The 23265-nt window shown below is 45.7% G+C and overlaps 1 protein-coding gene across 8 annotated transcripts in view; it reads left to right on the top strand.

The window, feature by feature from the left end:
- The window catches only part of ASAP1 (ArfGAP with SH3 domain, ankyrin repeat and PH domain 1), a 413329-nt gene that overhangs the window by 268031 nt on the left and 122033 nt on the right, over positions 1-23265 (top strand). For all 8 annotated transcript variants that reach the window (XM_063921277.1, XM_063921278.1, XM_063921279.1 and 5 more), the window contains one exon: positions 20548-20620. In XM_063921277.1, the coding sequence (XP_063777347.1) occupies positions 20548-20620 (73 nt within the window). The remainder of the gene's footprint in view (positions 1-20547; positions 20621-23265) is intronic.

A 23265-nucleotide genomic window follows, 5' to 3' on the forward strand; every position in this document is an offset into this window, starting at 1 on the left:
ATGGGCCTGGGGTGCAGGACCCCACAATGTCGGCACAGGTCGGCCACCCCTGGTCAGCACACAGGTGAAAATTAATAGGGGTTAATAAGAAGCACAGAAGTGCTATGTAAGTGGTGTGATTAAAAAATATATACAAAGTGATGGGAAAAATAATAAGTGTTAATAAAGTGTTAGGGTGTGCCGACCTGCAACAGCCCACCCACACCGACACAGGGGCCACTGCACCCCACACCCACCCCATAAATAATTACATATATATATATCTGGGTTAAATTCCCAGTGTAAGGCCACATGGTAATGGCACCTACAGCATCTGAGAGCCAGCTTACCTGGGGATACCCCTGACTTCCCCTATGGCACTACTAGAGTCAGCAATCCCTCCTAATGCTGACCCATTTGTGCCTCTCTATATACAATACACAAGGTGGGAAGCTGCTCAATCAGATTGTAATGTCACTCAGGTGCTAAAAGGGGAGGGGTAATTCTGTGTAGGAAAAAAACTGTGTTCCCTAATGCACACCGAGTGAATAATATTACTATTGTGCATTAGGGAACACAGTTTTTTTCCTACACAGAATTACCCCTCCCCTTTTAGCACCTGAGTGACATTACAATCTGATTGAGCAGCTTCCCACCTTGTGTATTGTAAGTAGATATAGGGCTGGTCTTGTTTTGCTAGAAACTTTTTTAGCATAGCAGGGATGCACAAGCGTTCGCAGCCCTGCTATGCTAAAATACACTCCCCCATAGGCGGCGTCAGGTTGATCGCATGAGCAGCAAAAAGTTGCTACGTGCGATCAGCTCGGAATGACCCCCTATGTTACCTAGAAGACCACAAGACGTTCAAGCCTGTGAAGCCTGGTCGAGTCCATTCCGGTCTCTTGAGACCAGATGTCAAGACTTCATCATCATCATCCTCCTCCGCATCATCATCATCATCATTATTATTCTTTTAAAAGACACCACAAAAATCTGTAGCGCAGTACAACATATAACAAATAAAACCAGCAAGTAAAGTACTGGGCATTCTAGAAATATTATATTGTGCATAAAGCCTGATGAGCAATATAATTGTCTTCGATAACATGCAAGAAGACCCCAAGACTCTAAAGCAAGAATTTGACGTCCGCTAAAAACGTTTGGAATGTAGGAGAGCAGGTTGAACTGAAGACTTGGCTAAGTAATTGTGAAGTGTGGTATTAATGTCCACCACCCACCCACCCCTTCTCGCCCTCCAAAAGTTTCTTTAGAACTGAAAAGCTGTCTGAAAGTCTCTTTTATGACGAACATGTTAGGAGCTTCTTAAGGACCTTTGATAGTGTACATAGCTTCATTCTTGCTGCTTGGGATTTAAAAGGAAAGCTCTGATGGTGCACTATGCCAGCGCGGCCTAGATTATTTGTCACGGAGATTCTTAAATATTATAGGATTGTACTTTGCAGCTTTCAAGAGTCTGAATGTACAGGACAGCCACATCATGCGTTTTGTCACTTTGCTTAGGTCGCAATCTCCTACTTGTGTTATGTATAACCGACTCCTGAGAGTCACCGAAAACAATAGATCCTGGAAAAAAGTAAGATATTTAACTTTCAGCCTGGTGCGAGTGAGCCGCCAGGTCCCGTGCGATTCTGCTCGCATCCGGCATTTTTTATGGCCAAAAAATGTGTCTTAGAAGCAAAGTGATAGAACCACCAGGATGCAGCATTAACAAAAAAATGAAACAATGACTTGCGCCCTAGCTGCAGCTTGGCATTCACCCCAAAGTGCACCACTCCTTTCTAGAAATACAATGCATAGAAGGACAACTTCCAAGTGCTGCTAAGTATGAGTTGAATCAATCCGTCTCTCAAAACCTCAAAGAGATGACATACAAATATCCACTTCTGTTAATTGGCCAGTTCTTAAATGATTCAGAAACGATGTCCTCAAAACAGTGACATGTACTAAAAAAGATGCGTTCACATAGCAGTTTCTTTTATACTTCCATATGTCTGGATATCAACAAGTCAGGAAAACCCCATAGAAGCCCATCAGATAAATGTCTACCTTTATAGCAAGCCCTATATGCACCAAAAGGTTTCTTTAAATCTTAATTTGTGTATGGGCCTCCTCAAACTTCATCCAGCTCTTCTTTATAGTCCCATAGATTAAATTCAGACAGCAAACTTCCAAAAATAGGTAACTCAAAAATATCCATTTTTCTCTAACGTCCTAGTGGATGCTGGGGACTCCGAAAGGACCATGGGGAATAGCGGCTCCGCAGGAGACTGGGCACAAAGTAAAAGCTTTAGGACTAGCTGGTGTGCACTGGCTCCTCCCCCTATGACCCTCCTCCAAGCCTCAGTTAAGATTTTGTGCCCGAACGAGAAGGGTGCAATCTAGGTGGCTCTCCTGAGCTGCTTAGAGTAAAAGTTTAAATAGGTTTTTTATTTTCAGTGAGACCTGCTGGCAACAGGCTCACTGCATCGAGGGACTAAGGGGAGAGAAGCGAACTCACCTGCGTGCAGAGTGGATTGGGCTTCTTAGGCTACTGGACATTAGCTCCAGAGGGACGATCACAGGCCCAGCCATGGATGGGTCCCGGAGCCGCGCCGCCGGCCCCCTTACAGATGCTGAAGCAAGAAAGAGGTCCATAAATCGGCGGCAGAAGACTTTCCTGTCTTCATAAGGTAGCGCACAGCACTGCAGCTGTGCGCCATTGCTCTCAGCACACTTTACACTTCGGTCACTGAGGGTGCAGGGCGCTGGGGGGGGGGGGCGCCCTGGGAAGCAATGAATTTACCTTATTTGGCAAAAAATACATCACATATAGCTCCTGGGCTATATGGATGTATTTAACCCCTGCCAGTTTTCCAGAAAAAAGCGGGAGAAGAGCCCGCCGTGAAGGGGGCGGGGCCTATCTCCTCAGCACACAGCGCCATTTTTCCCACACAGCTCCGCTGGTAGGAAGGCTCCCAGAATCTCCCCTGCATCCTGCAACTACAGAAACAGGGTAAAAAAGAGAGGGGGGCACTTATTTGGCAAAATAACAGATATAAGCAGCTATAAGGGATAGACACTTATTGTAAGGTTGTCCCTATACATATATAGCGCTCTGGTGTGTGCTGGCAAACTCTCCCTCTGTCTCCCCAAGGGGCTAAGTGGGTCCTGTCCTCTATCAGAGCATTCCCTGTGTGTGTGCTGTGTGTCGGTACGTTTGTGTCGACATGTATGAGGAGAAAAATGATGTGGAGACGGAGCAGAGTGTCTGTAACAGTGATGTCACCCCCTAGGGGGTCGACACCTGAGTGGATGTACTGTTGAAAATTACGTGACAGTGTCAGCTCTATATAAAAAAACAGTGGTTGACATGAGACAGCTGGCTACTCAGCTTGTGCCTGTCCAGACGTCTCATAGGCCGTCAGGGGCTCTAAAGCGGCCGTTACCTCAGATGGCAGATACAGACGCCGACACGGATACTAACTCCTGTGTTGACGGTGAAGAGACAACCGTGATTTCCAGTAGGGCCACACGTTACATGATTGAGACAATGGAAAATGTTTTTATACATTTCTGATAATACGAGTACCACCAAAAAAGGGGTATTATGTTCGGTGAGGGAAAAACTACCTGTAGTTTTCCTGAATCTGAGAAATAAAATGAGGTGTGTGATGATGCGTGGGTTTCCCCCCGATAACAATTAATAATTTCTTAAAAAGTATTGGCTGCATACCCTTTCCCGCCAGAGGTTAGGATGCATTGGGAAACACCCCCTAGGGGGGATAAGGCGCTCACGCGCTTGTAAGAACAAGGGCTCTACCCTCTCATGATATGGCCGCCCTTAAGGATCCTGCTGATAGAAAGCAGGAGGGTATCCAAAAAAGGTATTTACACACATACTGGTGTTATACTGCGACCAGCAATCGCCTCAGCCTGGAGGTGCAGTGCTGGGTTGGCATGGTCGGATTCCCTGACTGGAAATATTGATATCCTAGATAAGGATAGTATATTATTGCCTATAGAGCATTTAAAAGATGCATTTCTATATATGCATGATGCACAGCGGAATAATTGCCGACTGGCATCAAGTATAAGTGCGTTGTCCAATTCTACCAGTAAAATGGTCAGGTGATGCGGATTCCAAACGGCATTTGGAAGTATTGCCTTTGAAAGGGGACATTTGGGGTTGGTCTTTTAGACCTGGTGGCCACGGCAACAGCTGGGAAATCCACGTTTGTACCCCAGGTCGCCTCTCAAAATAAGACGCCATATTATCAGGCGCAGTCCTTTGTTGGCAAGCGGACAAAAGGTTCCTCTTTTCTGCTCGTGACAGAGGGAGAGGAAAAAGGCTGCAGAGATCAGCCAGTTCCCAGGAACAGAAACCCTTTCCCGCCTCTGCCAAGCCCTCAGTATGACGCTAGGGCTTTACAAGCTCAGGCACGGTGGGGGCCCGTTCTCAATGAATTTCAGTGCGCAGTGGGCTCACTCGCAAGTAGACCCCTGGATCCTTCAGGTAATATCTCAGGGGTACATATTGGAATTCGAGACGTCTCCCCCTCGCCGTTTCCAAAAGTCGACTTTACCGACGTCTCCCTCTGACAGGGAGGCAGTTTTGGAAGCCATTCACAAGCTGTATTCCCAGCAGGTGATAATCCAGATACCCCTCCTGCAACAGGGAACGGGGTATTATTCCACACTATTGTGGTACCGAAGCCAGACGGCTCGGTGAGACCGATTCTAAAATCTAAAATCTTTGAACACTTACATACAGAGGTTCAAATTCAAGATTGAGTCACTCAGAGCAGTGATTGCGAACCTGGAAGAAGGGGACTACATGATGTCTCGGGACATCAAGGATGCTTACCTTCATGTCAAAATTTACCCTTCTCACCAAGGGTACCTCAGGTTTATGGTACAGAACTGTCACTATCAGTTCAGACGCTGCCGTAGGGATGGTCCACGGCACCCCGGGTCTTTACCAAGGTAATGGCCGAAATGATGATATTCCTTCGAAGGAAGGGAATTTTAGTTATCCCTTACTTGGACGATTCCCTGATAAGGGTAAGATCCAGGGAACAGTTGGAGGTCGGTGTAGCACTATCTCAGGTAGTGTTGCGGCAGCACGATTGGATTCTCAATATTCCAAAATCACAGCTGGTTCCGACGACGTGTCTTCTGTTCCTAGGGATGATCCTGGACACAGTCCAGAAAAAGGTGTTTCTCCCGGAGGAGAAAGCCAGGGAGTTATCCGAGCTAGTCAGGAACCTCCTCAAACCGAGCCAAGTCTCAGTGCATCAATGCACAAGGGTTCTGGGTAAAATGGTGGCTTCCTACGAAGCAATACCATTCGGCAGATTCCACGCAAGAACTTTCCAGTGGGACCTGCTGGACAAATGGTCCGGGTCGCATCTTCAGATGCATCACCGGATAACCCTGTCACCAAGGACAAGGGTGTCCCTCCTGTGGTGGTTGCAGAGTGCTCATCTTCTAGAGGGCCGCAGATTCGGCATTCAGGACTGGGTCCTGGTAACCACGGATGCCAGCCTGCGAGGCTGGGGAGCAGTCACACAGGGAAGGAATATCCAGGACTTATGGTCAAGCCTGGAGACATCACTTCACATAAATATCCTGAAGCTAAGGGACATTTACAATGCTCTAAGCTTAGCAAGACCTCTGCTTCAAGGACAGCCGGTGTTGATCCAGTCGGACAACATCACGGCAGTCACCCACGTAAACAGACAGGGTGGCACAAGAAGCAGAAGGGCAATGACAGAAGCTGCAAGGATTCTTCGCTGGGCGGAAAATCATGGGATAGCACTGTCAGCAGTATTCAACCGGGAGTGGACAACTGGGAAGCAGACTTCCTCAGCACGACCTCCACCCGGGAGAGTGGGGACTTCACCCAGAAGTCTTCCACATGATTATAAACCGTTGGGAAAAACTCGACAGGTATTGCGCCAGGTCAAGGGACCCTCAGGCAATAGCTGTAGACGCTCTGGTAACACTGTGGGTGTACCAGTCAGTGTATGTGTTCCCTCCTCTGCCTCTCATACCCAAGGTACTGAGATTGATAAGATGGAGAGGAGTAAGCACTATATTCGTGGCTCCGGATTGGCCAAGAAGGACTTGGTAACCGGAACTTCAAGAGATGCTCACGGAGGATCCGTGGCCTCTACCTCTAAGAAGGGACCTGCTCCAACAAGGACCCTGTCTGTTCCAAGACTTACCGCGGCTACGTTTGACGGCATGGCGGTTGAACGCCGGATCCTGAAGGAAAAAAGGCATTTCGGATGAAGTCATCCCTATCCTGATCAAAGCCAGGAAGGATGTAACCGCAAAACATTATCACCGCATTTGGCGAAAATATGTTGCGTGGTGCGAGGCCAGTAAGGCCCGACGGAGGAAATTCAACTGGGTCGATTCCTACATTCCTGCAAACAGGAGTGTCTATGGGCCTGAAATTGGGGTCCATTAAGGTTCAAATTTCGGCCCTGTCAATTTTCTTCCAAAAGGAACTAGCTTCAGTCCCTGAAGTTCAGACGTTTGTAAAAGGGGTACTGCATATACAGCCTCCTTTTGTGCCTCCAGTGGCACTTTGGGATCTCAGTGTAGTTTTTTGGGTTCCAAAAGTCACATTGGTTTGAACCACTTAAATCTGTGGAGTTAAAATATCTCACATGGAAAGTGGTCATGCTGTTGGCCCTGGCCTGGGCCAGGCGCGTGTCAGAATTGGCGGCTTTATCCTGTAAAAGCCCTTATCTGATTTTCCATTCGGACAGGGCGGAATTGAGGACTCGTCCTCAATTTCTCCCTAAGGTGGTTTCAGCATTTCACTTAAACCAACCTATTGTGGTGCCTGCGGCTACTAGGGACTTGGAGGATTCCAAGTTGCTGGACGTAGTCAGGGCCCTGAAAATATATGTTTCCAGGACGGCTGGAGTCAGAAAATCTGACTCGCTGTTTATCCTGTATGCACCCAACAAGCTGGGTGCTCCTGCTTCTAAGCAGACGATTGCTCGTTGGATTTGTAGTACAATTCAGCTTGCACATTCTGTGGCAGGCCTACCACAGCCAAAATCTGTAAAAGCCCATTCCACACGGAAAGTGGGCTCATCTTGGGCGGCTGCCCGAGGGGTCTCTGCTTTACAACTTTGCCGAGCAGCTACTTGGTCAGGGGCAAACACGTTTGCTAAATTCTACAAATTTGATACCCTGGCTGAGGAGGACCTGGAGTTCTCTCATTCGGTTCTGCAGAGTCATCCGCACTCTCCCGCCCGTTTGGGAGCTTTGGTATAATCCCCATGGTCCTTTCGGAGTCCCCAGCATCCACTAGGACGTTAGAGAAAATAAGAATTTACTTACCGATAATTCTATTTCTCATAGTCCGTAGTGGATGCTGGGCGCCCATCCCAAGTGCGGATTGTCTGCATTACTTGTACATAGTTATTGTTACAAAAATCGGGTTATTGTTGTTGTGAGCCATCTTTTCAGAGGCTCCTTCTGTTATCATGCTGTTAACTGGGTTCAGATCACAAGTTGTACGGTGTGATTGGTGTGGCTGGTATGAGTCTTACCCGGGATTCAAAATCCTTCCTTATTGTGTACGCTCGTCCGGGCACAGTATCCTAACTGAGGCTTGGAGGAGGGTCATAGGGGGAGGAGCCAGTGCACACCAGCTAGTCCTAAATCTTTTACTTTGTGCCCAGTCTCCTGCGGAGCCGCTATTCCCCATGGTCCTTTCGGAGTCCCCAGCATCCACTACGGACTATGAGAAATAAAATTATCGGTAAGTAAATTCTTATTATTTTCACAGGTACTGTGAAATATTAAAAAATTCAAATCTAAAAACAAAAAAATATAAGGTACTCTGGTACAGACCGGCAAGACCACTTCCACAAACACCCCTCAGATGAAAAACAAGTGTTTCCAATTGATGTCAATAATTACGTAAAGCACACCAATAGTAGAGGGTCTGGATATCAGTGATATGCCTAGGTCTGGGGTCCTCATGTGCAAGTCACCTGTGCTGATTAAATTGATGTGTGCCACTTGTATATTGTGTGCGACTGAGTCTGTATACGGAGCAGAACAGAACTTGGCAAAAAAGCAGTGGCGCTGCATTGTAGCACTCTGTATTCTGATTCAGAGACTCGGTCTCACACAGATATACAAGTGTTGCGTATCATATTAGTCAACTCAGTCTCCTGGCTGCAATGCCTTGGCATTTTCGGCAAAAAAGACTCCGATGATGGCAGAGTCTCACGGGACCAGGCGTCCTAGAGGGTCTTTATGGCGCAATGATGTATGAAGACATCTGTAAGTTGGCCTTGACCTGTTGTGAGAGCTCTAATAAGTCTGGGTTAGTTCTGTGCGGAGAATGTGGTTCCTGTGCCACAGACTCAAAAGGCGGTTATAATGGAAAGGTATATTTCTGAATGAGGCTTTCTTTTGGCAGTGATTGGATAGGTCTTTCCTAACAAGCGGTCCTTGGCTCCTGGGCCTCGCCTCATTCTAAATAATGAAAGTGATCACGCATAATACATAAAAATTAACTGTTTTCAAATCCAACCACCTGCATCATATTGTACAGTGGGGCAGATGTATTAAACCTGGAGAAGGGATAAAGAAGTGATAAGTGCAAGGTGATAACGCACCAGCCAATCATTACGGATTTGAAAAATGACAGTTAGGAGCTGATTGGCTGGTGCGTTATCTCCTTCCACGTGTCACTGCTTTATCACTTCTCCAGGCTTAATACATCTCTACCCCATTGATAGTTAAGCCAATGTTCAGACCACTTCATTTAATTGTCCGATAGTGATCTGGTTCCTGTGTGCCCATGTTTGTATGTTAACACCCACCCCCCTTATTTATTTTTTTACAAGTCCAAAAAATACCCTCAAATTGGTAAATACATATTGTATTTTGAGAGTGCTGGTTATTACGGTGCTTCACCGTTGCATTTAAAAATACTAATTGGTAGATCTGTGCAATGTGAAGAAAACGCGATATCGCTCAATCTCTAAAATTTGGGGTAATTAGTACAACACATCCCCAGTCGCTTGTTAGTGGGTGGCAGCTTAGTTCTTCAGCAAGCCAGAAGGTGGGTCAGTGTAGTAATCTGGGAAGAGGTGGAGACAGAACAATATGTTTCAGTACATTTTACTGTGTAATATCTGTCCGAGTTGTGATATGCGTACCAAAAATATGCCATATGAAAGTGTATCTGTAGAATTCTATGTCTCACATTTAACACAACTCCCCCATTGGATGATCACTCATGCAACATTTCCAGCGTGATATTTACAAGGATCGATTAGAGACCAAATATAGTATGATACTGTGTATTTTGATGTATAGATTTGTACCAGAAATACGTTCTTTGGGGTCGATTCAATTCTCCAACAGTTGAATAGCACCGGGAATTAGCTCCTGTCGCTATTCAATTCAGCTCAAGTTAAGTCGGCGAATGCCCGTTCTCCCGGACTTAGGTTGATTTGTCGGGAGAACAGGCATTCTCCGACTTAACTCCCTGCCGCGATGCTGATTCCCGACAGAATCAGCCTCGCAGCAGCACTTTTCTCTGATTTCCTCTCGCATCCCCCGGGGGTGAGAGAAGAATTCCCGACAATTGAGTGTCACTTGGCGCTGTATTGAATAGCACCGGGAGCTAATTCCCGGTGCTATTCAACTGTCGGAGAATTGACTCGACCCCTTTGTGGCTTATATAGTGGATAATGACCACTTCTTCATATGTCTGCGTCCAGCCAAAGCTCATACTGTAAATGGATCTAGTGTATATAAAGCGACACATCTCTATAGTGTATATGCATAATGTTGGTTTAAAAATGGGCACATTTATTAAACACAACACATAATTACAAAAACGTACATAAAAAGCAGTTTATCTATATCAGAGGTTGTGGAATATTTCCTCAGGAAGTGATGTCCCACAAAGTCCACAGTATTGAAGAGGTAGGTGGTGGTGAGTAGTCCCGACGCGTTTCGTCCACAGTAGGACTTCTTCAGGATTGTAGACTGTAGATGACCCGTGAAAGAAGAAAGTTGGGAGGTATGGTCAAAGTCTACAGAGAGGCTTTGAAATATTGTATTTCTGCTACGCCTGTCCCCATATAGACAAATGTTAAGATACTGAACATATATTACAGTTTCAGGCGATTGTTCTATCTCCACCCCTTTACATATTTTATTGTACCAGAGAACATTGCAGGTTCTATACGAGTAATAATAATGTGGCCTGATTCCCCAGAACCCATGGTTTTGCTTTAGGGCTGCATGACTGACATAGCTGTGCTTGAGAATGCTTGTATATGAGGAATGTCAGCACAGTATGTCCTGTACATTTACCACCGACCAGCAGTATTTACATTCTACCATGATTTATCGCACGCTAGGGAAATACAGCGATGACACTGTAACGGAGCACAGTGTAAGTCAGCTCTCATGCTGTAGCCCAGAGCAACCATATAATACTTTATGGGACTGATTCGGGGGGAGGTGCTAGGGGTAGGGTAATAAAACCACGATCCGTTGGGATTCTGACAGTCTGGGTCCCTCTTTCAGTATTCTGACTGATGGGATCCCGACTGCCAGGATTTCGTACCCCACCCGACAATTATTTGACTAATTGTATTTGTCAAATATAGTTTATTTCAGGACTAAAATTAGACTCAAATGAAAATTGCGATCCACTGACTAAATCTTAACTAAAACAAAGCAACGACAACAAAAAATAGGCCTAAAACTAAATGTAAAATCCTTGACAAAATGAATACTGTAAGTATTGTTTTACATTTTTAAAGAGCATCTATGTGATCTAGATATTTGCAGAATATAAATGTAAACTGCTGTAAAGGAAATAGCATTGTGTGATGCACTTGTTTGTGCCAATAAACTTAAGGCATTCATTTGTGTATAATATATGGGAGCACTGCGGTAAGTCAGACTCAGTATGTAACACATTCTCAGCCTACTGAGCCTAGATTACTAGTAAACACATTAGTTAAAAGTATGCAAATTTTCAAGGACATTTGAAAGACATGTTCTTCAGCAAAAACCATTGCAGTATCATTAAACTGCAAAAGTTGTGATTAAAACACTAAAATTAAACTAAAAGGAAAACTGAGATCCACTGAATAAATCTTGACTAAAACAAAACAACAAAAAAAAGACTAAAATGTGACTTCAAACCAACTAAAATTTTAAGTAGGCGACTAATAGGCCCTACACACTCGGCGATATCACACAAAGATATGAACGATCTCATTCATTAATGAACGAGATACCGTTCATATCTTTCAGTGTGGAGGCACCAGCGATGAACGATGCACGGCCCTGCGCTCGTTCATCGCTGGTGCCCTGTCGGCTGTGCATGCAGGCCAATATGGCCGATCTCGTCCTTATTTGCCTGCACTTCTATGGAGCCGTGTGACGGGGGGAGTGACGTAACTTCACTCCCCCGTCACTGCCCCCCAGTCGGCCGTATCCGCCGTCGGGCAGCTCGGCGGCGGATCTTTAAATGTGTAGGGCCTTTTAGACTAAAACTAAATTGAAACTCCTTGTCAAAATTAACACTGCAGCCTAAATTCAAAATTGCATACGTATTGTCTGCAGAGATTGCACAGTATACTACAGATAGATTTTTAAAGATGGTTATATTTTCTTAGTAAAAAAACTGCATGTGTAGCTGGGTATAATGTGAGCCGGTCGGCAGGTGTGTACCCCCGATGTGTCTGTGAATGACGACGTTCACAGACATATCGTGTCGGCTGTGCAGCACATCTGGCTGTGTGTACGGCCGGTCCACCCGCCCATACACTTACTGTGGGGGCTGATGTCACAGTTGGGTTTCCTGACCGACAAATTGAGCGGCTGATCGATAAGTGTTTATATTTAACCTGGATCGGCCGCTCAGTTGGCGCGACAGGTCCATCGACGTGTCGGTCAAGTGTGTACCCAGCTTTACTTTCTCTTCGTGTAGACCTAGTACAGTCATGCAAGGACCACAGATCCAGGCTGTTTTAGAATTGCTCACCAGTCGGTCGCAAGTGTGACCGCATTGCATACACGGATGCAGAGCAGGCGGCATCTACATGGCTGCACTGCCATCGCCCGCCATCATTACCAGCACTATACCTGGTGCCAGAGATACTCTGCATAGCCTGCAATTTCGCATGCACGCCCTCAGAACACTCCACCTACATACAGAGCCCCCTTTTCACCCAGTCCAACCCATTCAGACGCCAGTAGGGATGCCGCTGCAATGCGCATTGTTAGTTGTCAGTGAATGACAGTCTGCTGCCGTTTGGAGGGCAGGTATAGGGCGACAACGGCCTCCGTTTCTCAAAATGGAGGCTTGTCGCCACCGCTGGAGAGGGACGAGGTTAGGTTCTTATTCGAGATTTCCTGGTCTCTTGGTAGCTTTTGCGACGGCAGACTTATGCGTACCCATAGGTCACAAAGCCGGCCGAGGATGTCGGAATGATCCGATGGTGCAGCAGGAGGTGTGACGCTTCCCGCTGCATTACCATATTAGAGCAATTGCTGCTGCTCCTCCAGCCACATCTGAATCAGCTCCTCTAAACACATCTGAATCAGCTCCTCCAAACACATCTGAATCAGCTCCTCCAAACACATCTGAATCAGCTCCTCCAGCCACATCTGAATCAGCTCCTCTAAACACATCTGAATCAGCTCCTCCAAACACATCTGAATCAGCTCCTCCAAACACATCTGAATCAGCTCCTCCAAACACATGTGAATCAGGCCCAGTGTGCGAATGCGATTTCACCAGGACTTGTCATTCTGAAGCCATGTATCGGGCATATGGAGTTGCTGCAGTTGTGGTACCCAACACCGTTCATTCTAATTAGGAGGAATCATTACTGACTGGAGAGATCCTCTAGTGGAATCCCGCACGGCACGCGGCACAGTATGGCATCTCTCATTTATAGGTACTGTACCGGCTGCCGCTCATCACTGAGGAATTATTTATCCTGTAATAAATGTTAGTGGCCAAAGTCTGTTGGCAATTCAGCAAATGCATCACATTTTCTAAAAATATCTGGCTTCCGCTGTCGTGCTTTCATAAATGATTTGCTATGTTAAATAATGCGGATTAAGACTTTCTGGCGCTGTAAATATGTAACGTATGAACACTTAAGCTTAGATTCTGGGTTTTGTCAGTCTTAAGGCTCTATCTATAGCAGAATGCTGCGTAGAGTAAATTCCCTTACAGACACTGGCCGCTAGGAACATGTTGATATTAATATTGTAGATGTAACTGCAATCTGATTGAAAACCTAGTTATTAGGTCATCGGTAGAGAGTACGTTCACACAGTCATAGAAGAACAAATTGTACTAAATGTATAAATATATACATACACTCACATACATACATATTTACAATGGTTAACTATTCCATTTGGAAGGTTTTAATGAAGTAGAGACAATTCATATACAGGTTGTATCTCCTGTATATCCGAAATGCTTGGGACCAGAAGTATTTTGGAATAATTGCATACCACAATGAGATATCTTGGGGATGGGACCCAAGTCTAAGCACAGAATGCATTTATGTTTAATATACACCTTATACACACAGCCTGAAAGTATTCAAAAATCAATTACACACATATCTACCTGTCTCCCAGGCCGCAGCAAGACACCAAATGGCTGTCAGCTTGTTCATTGGTGGATGGCTGGAGCTATCCACCAATCAGAGTGCAACATACTCTACCTGCCTCCAGCCTGCTATCTTGCTGATTGCTTGATAGCTCCAGCCATCCACCAATCAGCAAACTGACAGCCATTCACTGTATGGAAACGTGAAGAGAAGATGCTGGATCGGAGGTAAGATTAGATTTATTCCCATGAATGCCGAGGGTCTTCAGCGCTGTTAAAACAGCCCTGAAGGTGTCACTATCTCATACCGCTTTCAGATCGCTAATGCCTGGTCGCACCCGGGAATTGGAAACTGGTCCTTCCCAGGTGCGACCTGGCATTGGACCCTGAAAACTGGCTTCCCGACCCGGCATATTGTCTGTTCTCCATCTGGGGTGGGGGCGGAGGAAGCGCTAGGAGATGAGATAGTCTCTGCGCCGCCTCTCCCTATGCTGTGAACGGGCACCGGGCTGCATCGACCTGATAAACCCGTTCACACTGCACCTGACCCGGTAATAACCCTTCTTTATTCCCTGGTTAAATTACCGGGTCAGGCGGCCTAGGAATTCTGGACTGACCCTTTCACACCGCACAGCGACCTGCGTCGACTCGGCAATATACCGACAGGGTATGCGTCACACTCAGATCATTTCGAGTTTTGGATATCGGAATTTTGGATAAGGGAGATCTGACCTGTGTACAGAAACAGATTGGAAACATCAGATTCGTATATGTAGTATTTAGGCCTCCTACACGTATTTTGGCACAAATGTCAGGGCCTGGAATATTTGTTCTTTATGATTGGAGAATTTTGCTTGTGAGCGACACATTCATCTGCACAGACCATGAAACAGTGAATCAGGAAGCAATAAAAGTAAGAGAAATGAAATCTAGCGCAGTAAGGATTCATCCTCTATTGTCCATGCTTAGTTGAAGGCAGTAGATTTGGAATTTGCCGGAGATATGTGATTGGATTAAAGCGGTGACTGAGTGACACCTATTTTCTTCATGTGAATCCTCACTGACGTGGCTCTTGCACTTTGCTTTGGATTGCTTGCACTGCAATGGGTTTTAACTTTTGAGGACTGTTCAGTGCCTTTGTAGATGGGTTGTACCCGCACCCAGGCAAGTAATGTAGGAACGAAAACACAAGATTTTTCCCCAGCGCACAGTACAGAATATACAATAAAGAAAACTAAAAAACAATTTTTTCAATTCCTTAAATCTCTTATTTTATTGAATAATTCAAAAGAAATTCAATGTCCAACTAAAAACCATACACCAATAAAAATTTGTGACTGCCTATTACCGGTAAACATACACATAACAATTACAAACAAAAAACATATAGAATAGGGGTATATGAAGAGTGGATACTCGCTATGCCCCACAGTACTTTAATAGTCTCCAGTACATGAGCAGAGTGTAAACAGTCCTAATAGATTGGATGCGCTGATCTGCGACTTAAGGTGGGTACACACTAATAGATATATCTGCAGATCAATTTATCTGCAGATATATCTATGGACGGATCGGGCAGTGTGTTCAGCATACACACTGCTCGATCCGTCGGGGACTGACGTCATGAACCGGGCGGACGTGTACACACGCCCGCCCAGTTCAGCTGTCAATCACCGCCGGCCGCCGCAGCATGTGTACGGGCGGTCGGCCGACCGCCCCGTACACACACAGCGACGCGCCAATATATCGGTAGATATATTGGCCGTCGGCTGTGCTTCGCGGTCGACGCGATACGTCTGTGAACGACGGAGTTCACAGACGTATCGGCCGTACACACTGGCCGACGGTCCCGCGATATATCGCCCGTTCAAGAGAACGGCCGATATATTGACCAGTGTGTACGGGCCTTTATTCCCTCTATAATAATTGGATAAGTGACTGCGGATTTTCTTCTAAACAAAGTCCTTTCAAAAGGGGCACACTCCCAGTTATGTAAGACGTATTGGTAGAAGTAGTAATCCTTCCATTCATAGTGGGCACATCCCTACAGTTACTGATTTTACTGAACGCAAAAGAAGTTCTGTCTTGATGAGGAAATACCTTCAAACGCACCAAATGCTCTCTCCAGGAGGAGACTCCCTGGCTGGTAAGTCCTCAGAGCTGATGAGCGGGGTCCGGAGTCCGCCGGCGGAAGTCCCATGCACGCTGTGTGTAGCGCTACTCAGCGTTGCTCGGGATCGATGTTCTCCGTAATCGACGCGTTTCGCCTGCGGGAGGCTTCGTCAGGAATGCAGAGTAATCGCTCCGTCTCCAATCCTCAGTTATATAGGACGTCCAGCCGTTCCTTCCTGTTCCTGTGTGTGTTCCAGCCAGATCTTCCTTTTCCTATATGCGTTCCAAATGCGTTATACACTTCCTGGTCCACAAAGATATATTCCTGCACTATGTTATATCGGCCATTTGCCCAATGTGCGGTCTCAAGAAAGAGGGGGGACAGTCTACACCACCACCACAAATAACGACATAAAACAGTGCTCCTAAAACCCTATAGCCTATATTTTTATTAAAATACACTATTAGAACACACCAAAATAAGGTGCGATATTTAAAGGTCTCGAACACCCAGATCTTCCAAATATTTAGCTGTAGGATCTTTCTTCAAAGGTGAACGTATGGAGGAGTTTTTGATTAAAGAAGAAACGAAACTGATATATCAATTAGGTACCCTCACACCTATGGGATTGAATATTGCTTTTGATTTAATGCCTTTTTTATGAATAGGTATTAGATAGGGGCATTAAACATTGGATTGTTCGAATGTATTGTGAGGAGAAGCTTGTTTAGATTTTTTTTTATTTTTTTAGTATACTTATTTAAGAGTATATGTGTTTTTGTTTTTTTGTTTTTTTCATTTAGATTGTACGGTTTTTAAATAGATGATTGTTTTATTAATAAAATACACAGAATAATGTGTTAATAGTTTAGTTACCCACACTGTGTAAGTAACACCTTCCTTTTAGGTACTGCACCTTTAAATATCGCACCTTATTTTGGTGTGTTCTAATAGTGTATTTTAATAAAAATATAGGCTATAGGGTTTTAGGAGCACTGTTTTATGTCGTTATTTGTGGTGGTGGTGGTGTAGACGGGTGGTCTTCTGCATACCGGCGGTCGGGCTCCCGGCGCACAGTATACCGGCGCCGGGAGCCCGACAGCCGGCATACCGACACTTATTTTCCCTCGTGGGGGTCCACGCCCCCCATAGAGGGAGAATAAAATAGTGTGGCGCGCGTAGCGCGCCACCGTGCCCGTAGCGTGGCGAGCGCAGCGAGCCCGCAAGGGGCTCATTTGCGCTCGCCACACTGTTGGTAAGCCGGCGGTCGGGCTCCCGGCGCCGGTATGCTGGTCGCCGGGAGCCCGACCGCCGGCCAGCCGTAGTGAACCCGTGTAGACTGTCCCCCCTCTTTCTTCAGACCGCACATTGGGCAAATGGCCGATATAACATAGTGCAGGAATATATCTTTGTGGACCAGGAAGTTTATAACACAGTGGAACGCATATAGGAAAAGGAAGATCTGGCTGGAACGCACACAGGAACAGGAAGGAACGGCTGGACGTCCTATATAACTGAGGAAGGGAGATGGAGCGATTACTCTGCATTCCTGACGAAGCCTCCCGTAGGCGAAACGCGTCGATTACGGAGAACATCAATCCCGAGCAATGCTGAGTAGCGCTACACACAGCGTGCACGGGACTTCCGCCGGCGGACCCCGGACCCCGCTCATCAGCTCTGAGGACTTACCAGCCAGGGAGTCTCCTCCTGGAGAGAGCATTTGGTGCGTTTGAAGGTATTTCCTCACTCTCTCTGCTCATGTACTGGAGACTATTAAAGTACTGTGGGGCATAGCGACTATCCACTCTTCATATACCCCTATTCTATATGTTTTTTGTTTGTAATTGTTATGTGTATGTTTACCGGTAATAGGCAGTCACAAATTTTTATTGGTGTATGGTTTTTAGCTGGACATTGAATTTCTTTTGAATTATTCAATAAAATAAGAGATTTAAGGAATTGAAAAAATTGGTTTTTAGTTTTCTTTATTGTATATTCTGTACTGTGCGCTGGGGAAAAATCTTGTGTTTTCGTGTCTATAGTCTAGCCCCACTCCCTGCAGCAGCACTATACAGTTTTAACTTATTCTCTTTCTATAGCGCAGTGCCAAAATTGTTCTTTGTGCAAGTAATGTAGGAACACTGTTAAAGTGTAATCATTTCCGTTTTTAGGGGTCATTCTGACCAGATCACATGCTACGGTTTATTGCAGCAGTGCAATCGGGTCATAACTGCACCGGCGCATGCTGCAGCGGCTGCGTGGCGTCACACGCAACCGCTGCGGGCCGGGGAGCGACGAGTAGTTCCCGGCCAGCACGGGGGGGGGGGGGGGGGGGGGCTGCACTGACATGCGGGGTGGGATAGCCCTGTGCTGGGCGTCCCCCCGCATGTCAGTGTGATTGATCTTAGTTGTGCTAAATTTAGCACAGCTTCGATCATCTCGGAATTACCCCCTGAGTCATTTGTGAAAAGACTTTTGAAATCCTACACCTTTTATAACAAAAATATAAATACTGTCGATTTTTTCACGCACATTATAACACAAGCTTGAAATACAGGACAGACTATAGCGACGGCGGCATTTGATGGAGGATGACATAAATAAAATGAATACAGTGTATTGTGCCTTTGGAAATAAGCCTGACGGTAGATTATTATTATCCTATATTTCTATGCGCCAAAAGGTATTCACAGGGCCTTACAAAGCGGATAAGAGGAAACGTCAAACACAAGAAGAAGCAAACATAATACAAAAAACTTACTTGCTGCATATGGGATACAAGCGATCTGTACTTCATGCTGCCGTAATACCCCCAGAAGTACTGCCGGCTGTTGACCCCGGAGGTTCGGTGCCATTGTGGGCAGAGGAGAGGAGATGATGGTATAAGTGACGGAGGGCAGAGGACCTGTTAGTGAGATCTTGCAATCTACAGTATGTGGTAGGGGCAGATAGACAGGAGTGACACAGACTGGAGAGACACTGGGTGAGGAACATATAGTGATGGTGGGCTGCTGTGTATAAGGGGGAAGAGGATCGGGTGATGGCTTTATAGGGGAGTATGGCGTAGATGTGGGTTACTGCCCAATTATTATTATTATTATTTTTTTTTAGAGCAGCAATAATTTAAAACCAGGTTTTGCCTTTTAGTTGATTGGCGCTTTGAAACATTGTGCTTACTCGCCAGAATAGCGGCGATGGCTGGAAGTCTTTCTTAAGTGGTATTCCCAAAAATCAGAAAAGATGGGTCTGTTTCTTTTTAATGTAATCCAAGTTCAGTAAGGCAGATCCATGCGGAATGGGAAAAAGACTGATTCATATTGGTTTGGTGGTCATGGACAGGTGTATATAGCTGATGCTGATGACTGCAGTGATCATGGACAGGTGTATATAGCAGATGCTGATGACTGCAGTGATCATGGACAGGTGTATATAGCGGATGCTGATGACTGCAGTGATCATGGACAGGTGTATATAGCGGATGCTGATGACTGCAGTGATCATGGACAGGTGTATATAGCGGATGCTGATGTCTGCAGTGATCATGGACAGGTGTATATAGCGGATGCTGATGACTGCAGTGATCATGGACAGGTGTATATAGCGGATGCTGATGACTGCAGTGATCATGGACAGGTGTATATAGCGGATGCTGATGACTGCAGTGATCATGGACAGGTGTATGTAGCGGTGATTGACTGTTTACCTTGGTGCTTCTTCGTTGCTTGCTCTTAGAGTGGCCTTTGCAGTTTAATTGATATATAATAATGCAATTTGCATAAAGTAAATGGTTCAGCATGTATCTAAGTGCAATGACATAACCCAGGTACATGTGCAACTAATGCCGGCTGGAACGCAACATGCGCTCTGTATATATGCGGAATGCGCTATTTTTGCGCCTGTCCCATAGTATCAGGCTTTATTATGGGGGGTATAAAGCCATTACTTTTAAATGTAGTTCAGGGTTTTAAGTACATAGGGGCAGATGTATTAAGCCTGGAGAAGTGATAAAGCAGTGATAAGTGCAAGGTGATAATGCACCAGCCAATCAGCTCCTAACTGTTCATTTACATATTGGAGCTGATTGGCTGGTGCGTTATCACCTTGCACTTATCACTGCTTTATCACTTCTCCAAGCTTAATACATCTGCCCCAATGTTCCAAATTATGGGGAGAAAGAAGGAAAAAAAAACAGTCCTAGGGTATGGTTTCTGTACGTTAGTTCTTTTTAGGGTTCATAGTGGAATGTAAAATCTGGTGATATCACCCAAATTCCCTTCCAACATCCAAACGTAAGACATTCACCAATTCACAGCAAGTGTGTGTTTTTGCAGGCTGTCGATCTGTGTGTTTCCGTCTCTCGGACTGAGTTGTGTAAAATCACCCAGTCTTTCTCATGCATTATCAGCAAATGTATTTCCCAGCTGTTTGTACAGTTGTCTTGTTTTTGTCTTTTCTATGCTTTTAGCCATTCCCTTTGTGTGTGATTGATTAGCTTGGATTTTGCAGCCCATTATTGATCCTTTGTTAATACCTACCTAAGTGATTGGCATTGATTGGAATCTTTCTCTTCTTTTTCTATGACATGCTATTGATTCACTGTATTTGCAGCAACCTTTCTGCATTCTTATAAAGCATGGATATTTTGTTTCATGCTGAAGTACACGGTAACATGTTGCAATTTGTCTGTAGCGAGATCTTGACATGAAAGCATATTTCCTATACAGCTGTCAGTGTGCAGTATGGTTATTTCCTGCTGCCCGTATGCTCTCTCTCGTACATGTTCTCATAAAACATTCATTTTTTTTTCCAGGCCTTAGATCAAGATAGGACAGCGCTGCAGAAAGTGAAAAAATCTGTGAAAGCCATTTACAATTCAGGTCAAGGTAAGAGCTGACGTTATTACAAAACAATATATTTGCGCTATGTTTGACTAATGGCAGAGGAAGATTCTCTTATCAGTCTTCGCCTTCTGCTCAGCCATATGTATTCTTAGTTTTTAAGTGGGATAGGGATTGGACACCCAATCAGATCATGGGATTGTTCAGCTCAGCTGGAGATGATTAGTGTTTGGACCAATTGTGTAATTTCTATTAGTGTGGACAGGGCTACATGTGACATGATGTGAGGAGAGAAATGAAGGAAGCAGCAAGTCGCATACTGAGAGTTATATAGTGGAAGGAACATGGTCCCCAGCAGCACAGAGTATATCAGGAGATGAGGGATGTGTCAGTGAGGACAGGGCTGCATGTGACAGGGGAGGTGACATGATGTGAGGAGAGGAATGGAGGCAGCAGGAAGCTACAGACTGAGAGTTATATAGTGGGAGGAGCAGTGTTCCCAGCAGCACAGAGTATATCAGGAGATGAGTGATGTGATAGTGAGGACGGGGCTGCATGTGACAGGGGCAGTGACATGATGTGAGGAGAGGAGAGAATGAAGAGAGTAATGCTGGCCAAACTCTAGAGCAATTTCAGGGCTGAAGGCACGATTCCGACGCCTTGAACGATTCATTGTGTTTTTTTGTGCAAATTGTGATGTGTTTTGGAATGATTATGATCTGCTACGCGGGCCAGTGGGTCATGTGATGGATCTTTTGATCTTACGTGCTGCACATATGATCTGTCGAGATTGGGTGCAGATCGTGAGGTTTTTGTTTTTTTTCAACATGCAATCGATCGCCTGATGGTCCTACGAGCTGCGTCATTTGAATGGCATTTCCCTGTACACTCCCTCCCTCCTCTACCCTATAGCGACAGGGATCCATCAGATTCCACAGAATACAATATAAAGCACTATGTAATTCCAGGCAAAACAGAGCTAAAATGGGCACCCGCTTTATATACCCCCTAGTGAGGGCCAGTCCACTATTTAAACTTAAAATCTTTAAAATGATTGCATGCTGTTTGGGGGTAATTCAGACCTGATCGCTGGGCTACTGACTTTGCTGTCCTGCGTTAAGATAGTCGCTGCGATTGCATGTGTACGCCGAGCTGCAAAAATCCAGTGTGTGCAGTGTGTGCGCAGCCACTTACTCCTACAGTGCGATGAGAACAGGCTGATCGGGGTCCGGAGCTGACATCACACACCCTCCGTGAAAACGTTTGAGCACGCCTGCATTTTCCCTGACACACCCAGAAAATAGTCAGTAAACACCCACAAATGTCTTCTCACCTTGCGTACGCCCATGTGATCGGAATTTTCACACCATCCTGTCGCTGGTCTGCGATGCCTGTTGTTGTTTGGTGACGCACGTGCGCATTGCGGTGCATACACAGTCTATGGCTGATCGCCCTCTGCAAAAACGCACAGCAGCGATCAGCTCTGAATCACCCCTTTTGTGAGGCAAAGGATCGCTCGTTAGGTGATCCATCGTATATATGGGTTCACGATCGCTTGTTAGATTGTAAGTACATTGTGTGTCAAAAATACACCAAATCGTGAGTCTGGCACTGCCGGGGCGTTTAAGGTAAATCGGGACACGATTCGGATTTGATGCTGGTCGTCCTACATATCGGAAGGAGCAGGACCCCAGCAGCACAGAGTTTATCAGGAGATTAGTGATGTGTCAGTGAGGACAGGGCTGCATGTGACAGGGGCAGTGACATGATGTGAGGAGGGGAATGGAGGCAGCAGGAAGCTACAGACTGAGAGTTATATAGGGGGAGGAGCAGGATCCCCAGCAGCACAGAGTATATCAGGAGATGGTGATGTGACAGTGAGGACAGGGCTGCATGTGACAGGGGCAGTGACATGATGTGAGGAGAGGAATGGAGACAGCAGGAAGCCACAGACTAAGAGTTATATAGTGAAAGGGGCAGGATCCCCAGCAGCACAGAGTGTATCAGGAGATGAGGGATGTGTCTGTGAAGGAAGGGCTGCATGTGACAGGAGCAGTGACATGATGGGAGCAGGAAGTCACAGAATGAGAGTTATATAGTGGAGGGAGCAGGGTCCCCCAGCAGCACAGAGTATATCAGGAGATGAGGGATGTGTCTGTGAAGGAAGGGCTGCATGTGACAGGAGCAGTGACATGATGTGAGGAGAGGAATGGAGGCAGCAGGAAGCCACAGATTGAGAGTTTATTAGTGGAAGGGGCAGGATCCCCAGCAGCACAGAGTGTATCAGGAGATGAGGGATGTGTCTGTGAAGGAAGGGCTGCATGTGACAGGGGCAGTGACATGATGTGAGCAGGAAGCCACAGAATGAGAGTTATATAGTGGGAGGAGCAGGGTCCCCAGCAGCACAGAGTGTATCAGGAGATGAGGGATGTGAAGGAAGGGCTGCATGTGACAGGGGCAGTGACATGATGTAAGCAGGAAGCCACAGAATGAGAGTTATTATATAGTGGAAGGTGCAGGATCCAGAACTGCACAGAGCATACATGTGAGGCTCATGGTTTAAACATGCCCTTCAGTGTGAAACAAAATTTATATATCAGGTGACATTTTAAGTTGTAAAACATAATTTGGAATATGTTCTTAGTTGAGTTTAGAAGCCATCATAGTAATAGCTTACAGGTTGTTCTTTC

Source organism: Pseudophryne corroboree, chromosome 5 (assembly GCF_028390025.1).
Source record: "Pseudophryne corroboree isolate aPseCor3 chromosome 5, aPseCor3.hap2, whole genome shotgun sequence".
In the NCBI taxonomy this organism is placed as follows: domain Eukaryota; kingdom Metazoa; phylum Chordata; class Amphibia; order Anura; family Myobatrachidae; genus Pseudophryne; species Pseudophryne corroboree.